At 36.7% G+C, this 3316-nt stretch overlaps 1 protein-coding gene across 1 annotated transcript; it reads right to left on the bottom strand.

Annotated features, from left to right (window-relative positions):
* Positions 1-1000: 1000 nt before the first annotated feature.
* On the bottom strand, positions 1001-1150 carry LOC110573940 (thymosin beta-10-like). Its single transcript, XM_044916379.1, has one exon. It carries the CDS (start codon positions 1133-1135, stop codon positions 1001-1003), a length of 135 nt encoding a protein of 44 aa, XP_044772314.1. The 5' UTR covers positions 1136-1150.
* Between the last annotated feature and the right edge of the window lie 2166 nt (positions 1151-3316).

Raw genomic sequence — 3316 nt, 5'->3', positions numbered from 1 at the left:
CTTTCTTTCTTTCTTTCTTTCTTTCTTTCTTTCTTTCTTTCTTTCTTTCTTTCTTTCTTTCTTTCTTTCTTCCTTTCTTCCTTTCTTCCTTTCTTTCCTTTCTTTCCTTTCTTTCCTTTCTTTCCTTTCTTTCTTTCACTTGTGAGCAGGGGGGTGGGGATAGGGCAGAGGGAGAGAATCTTAAGCAGGCTCCATGCTCAGTGTGGAGCCTGACGTGGGGTTTGATCTCAGGATGCTAAAATCATGACCTGAGCCAAAATCAAAAGTCAGATGCTTAACTGACTGAGACACCCAGGAGTCCCTAAAATTTTTTTCTTAACTAACTTTAAGCAATTTTATTATACTATGTTGGTGTGATCTTTTTCTTCTTCTAATTTTTCTTCTTCTTGTGCCTGGGGTTTGCTTGGCTTCTTGGATCTGTGGATTTATAGTTTGCATCAAATATTGAAATTTTTTAGCCATTATTTCTTCAAATATGTTTTTTCCCCCACCTCTTCCATTGAGGGACTCCCCAAACAAGTATATTTGGCTATTTAAAGTTGTGCTCTTTGATGCTCTGTTCATTTTTTTCAGTCTTATTTTCTCTCAGCTTTGTTTTTTGTTCTTTTTAATTATGTTTTGTTAATCACCATACATTACATCTCTCAACTTTGGATAATTGCTATTACTACACCTGTAGATTTACTACTTTCTTTCTCTTACAAGGCTTACTCTGCAGTTGGTCTAATTTGGTGTACTTTTTTTTTTTTTGCCCTGAGGTGTGTTTTATTTTCAATAAACATACAAATAATTTGCTATAATATCCCAGGGCAAACCGGAGAATTTGGCAGTCCGATTGAGGGGGGATCCCCTCAGATACTGCCAGGCCAGTGGCGTCAGCATGGAGTGCCCGGGTTCACAGTGCAGCTTGTCGCTCATGTCCATCTTGCAGGTGGCTCTTCTTCCTCCACATCATGACGGGTGTCTCCAAGATGACAGGGGTGGGGACTCCTCTAGGTTCTTAGGAAATTTCACTCCCCTTCTCCTGCTCAGTGGTCTCTTTGGTCAGCAGGGTGTTCTTCTCCTGCATCTCTGTTTTCTTCAGCTTGGCCTTATCGAAGCTGGCGATTTCCCCCATGTCCGGCTTGTCTGCCATTTTCTTAAAGCGATCCCTGGAGTTCTGCTCTGAGCCCGGCGCTTGGTGCTCCCACTCGGGTTGCTGCAGCAAGAGATCTGGTGTACTTTTCATATCAGATATTTTTGTTTTCATCCTTAGAAGTTTGTTTAGACCTTTTATATCTTCATATTTTTGCTTAACTGGTTGAGTCTGTCTTTTAGCTTCTTGAACATACAGAATATAGATAGCATTATGTTTTTAATATCCTTGTATCTCAGTTCTATTATTTGTGTTGTTGCAGGGTAAATTTCAGTTGATTGGCTTTTCTTCTTATTGATTTTTTTCAAGAGTTATAACTACACATCTATTAAAATGGCAAAAATTATGGGGTGTCTGGGTGGCACAGTCTGTTAAGCATCCGACTCTTGGTTTCGGCTCAGGTTGTGACCTGAGGGTTGTGAGATCCAACCCTGCATCCAGCTCCATGCTCAGCATGGAGGCTGCTTTTGACTCTCTCTTCTTCTCCCTCTGCCCCTTACCCCTGTCTCTCTCTCTCAAATAAATAAATAAATCTTTAAAAAATGGCAAAAATTTTAAAATATTGATCATTCCAAAGTTTGGTGAGGATATGGAGCAACTAGAACTGTTACATAATACTTGTGGTAATATAAAATAGTGTATCCACTATGTAAATGGTTCTCAGTTTTTTAAAAAGTTAAACATACATCTGCATAACCCTGATATCCTATCCTAGTTATTTACCCCAAAGGATAAAAGCTTATGTCTACATTGACTTGTACAGAAATGCTCATACCAGCTTTATTTGTGTATGAGGCAAAAACTGGAAACAACTCAAGTATCTATTACCAAGTTAAAGGATAAATAAAATATGTTATATTCACACAATGGAATACTACTACAATGGAATACTATAATAATACTGTAATGGATTACTAGAAATAAGAATGAATGTTACATGTAACGACATAAATAAGTCTCAGAACGATTATACCTAGTGTAAGAAGTCAGACAAATAAAGTACATACTGAGTACATAATGAGTCAATCTATATAAAATTGTAGAAAATAAAAACTGATCTAAATAGAAAGAAAAACTTCAGTGGTTTGCATGGGGATGGGGCAGGGAAGGAAGTTGCAAGTGGAAGGGATTATAAACTTCTGCAGGTGGTGGCTATATTAATTATCTTGATTGTGATGATAGTTTCACATGTGTCTGTGTGTGTATATGTTAAAATATATCAAGTTGTACTATTCAAATATGTGGAGTTTATTAAATCATATCTCAAAGCTCCTTAAAATGTAAAAAAAAGCAAAAACAAAAAATTACAACAAATTTCTCTCCCTCATTCATTTCTGCCCAAATGTCTCCATTCAACGATGATCATTCTCAATCTTTCCTCACCAGTGGACTTCCAGTGGTATGAGAGACTTGACAAGGTTGATGCTATAACTTCATACATTACAATCAGACCTGACTTTGTTCTCAGTCATATCTGCTCTGTGACTGCCAGGGATGATGAACTCTTTTAGAGCTATCACATAGGCCTTCTGGTTCTACTCATATATTCTTGATTGTGTGTTAATAGTTTTTAATATCTCCTTTCTCTGCTAAACACACTCAATGGGGCCTTAAGTGGAAGATAGGTGTCCCCACAGTCTGTCGCCATAGAAAGCACATGCCACAGCCATTAGTTTTTCTTACACTCTTTCATCTATTTGCATTTAATCTCATGTTACATTAGTAAAAATTTGAATAATAGGAAAGCTTATCTGGCAATCAAGACTCTAGGGTAAGTTACTGTAATAATTGTTTAATCCACCTGTGTTCCGAGGTGTCCACTTGATCTGTGACATTTTCACATATCTGGGGGGGGCTAAATTGCTAAAATCAGAGTTCTATTTTTAAATAATTTAATAAAAAACAAAAAGTGAAAAGTTGACCTAGTTGCAAGATCTTTTTCCTTACTTACCCTGAAGTAGTTGATTGCAGCAAAGGGATCAAATAATTTTAAAATTAACATTTATAAGTTATCTGGAAAATCTGAAGAGCTTGGTCCTATGAAAATAAGTTAAATGCCAGCATGGAAGGTAAATGAAACAAAACATTTAAGTAAATAAATGTAATTATATCTTAAGAGTCATTCCCAGCTCACTTCCAAGGCAGAATGATTCTAGACAATATGGATCACAAGATGATTCA

The sequence above is a fragment of the Neomonachus schauinslandi genome, chromosome 6 (genome assembly GCF_002201575.2).
Source record: "Neomonachus schauinslandi chromosome 6, ASM220157v2, whole genome shotgun sequence".
NCBI lineage: Eukaryota > Metazoa > Chordata > Mammalia > Carnivora > Phocidae > Neomonachus > Neomonachus schauinslandi.
Note: the sequence above shows the minus strand (reverse complement) of the source record. Positions and strands in the feature narration are given on the sequence as shown.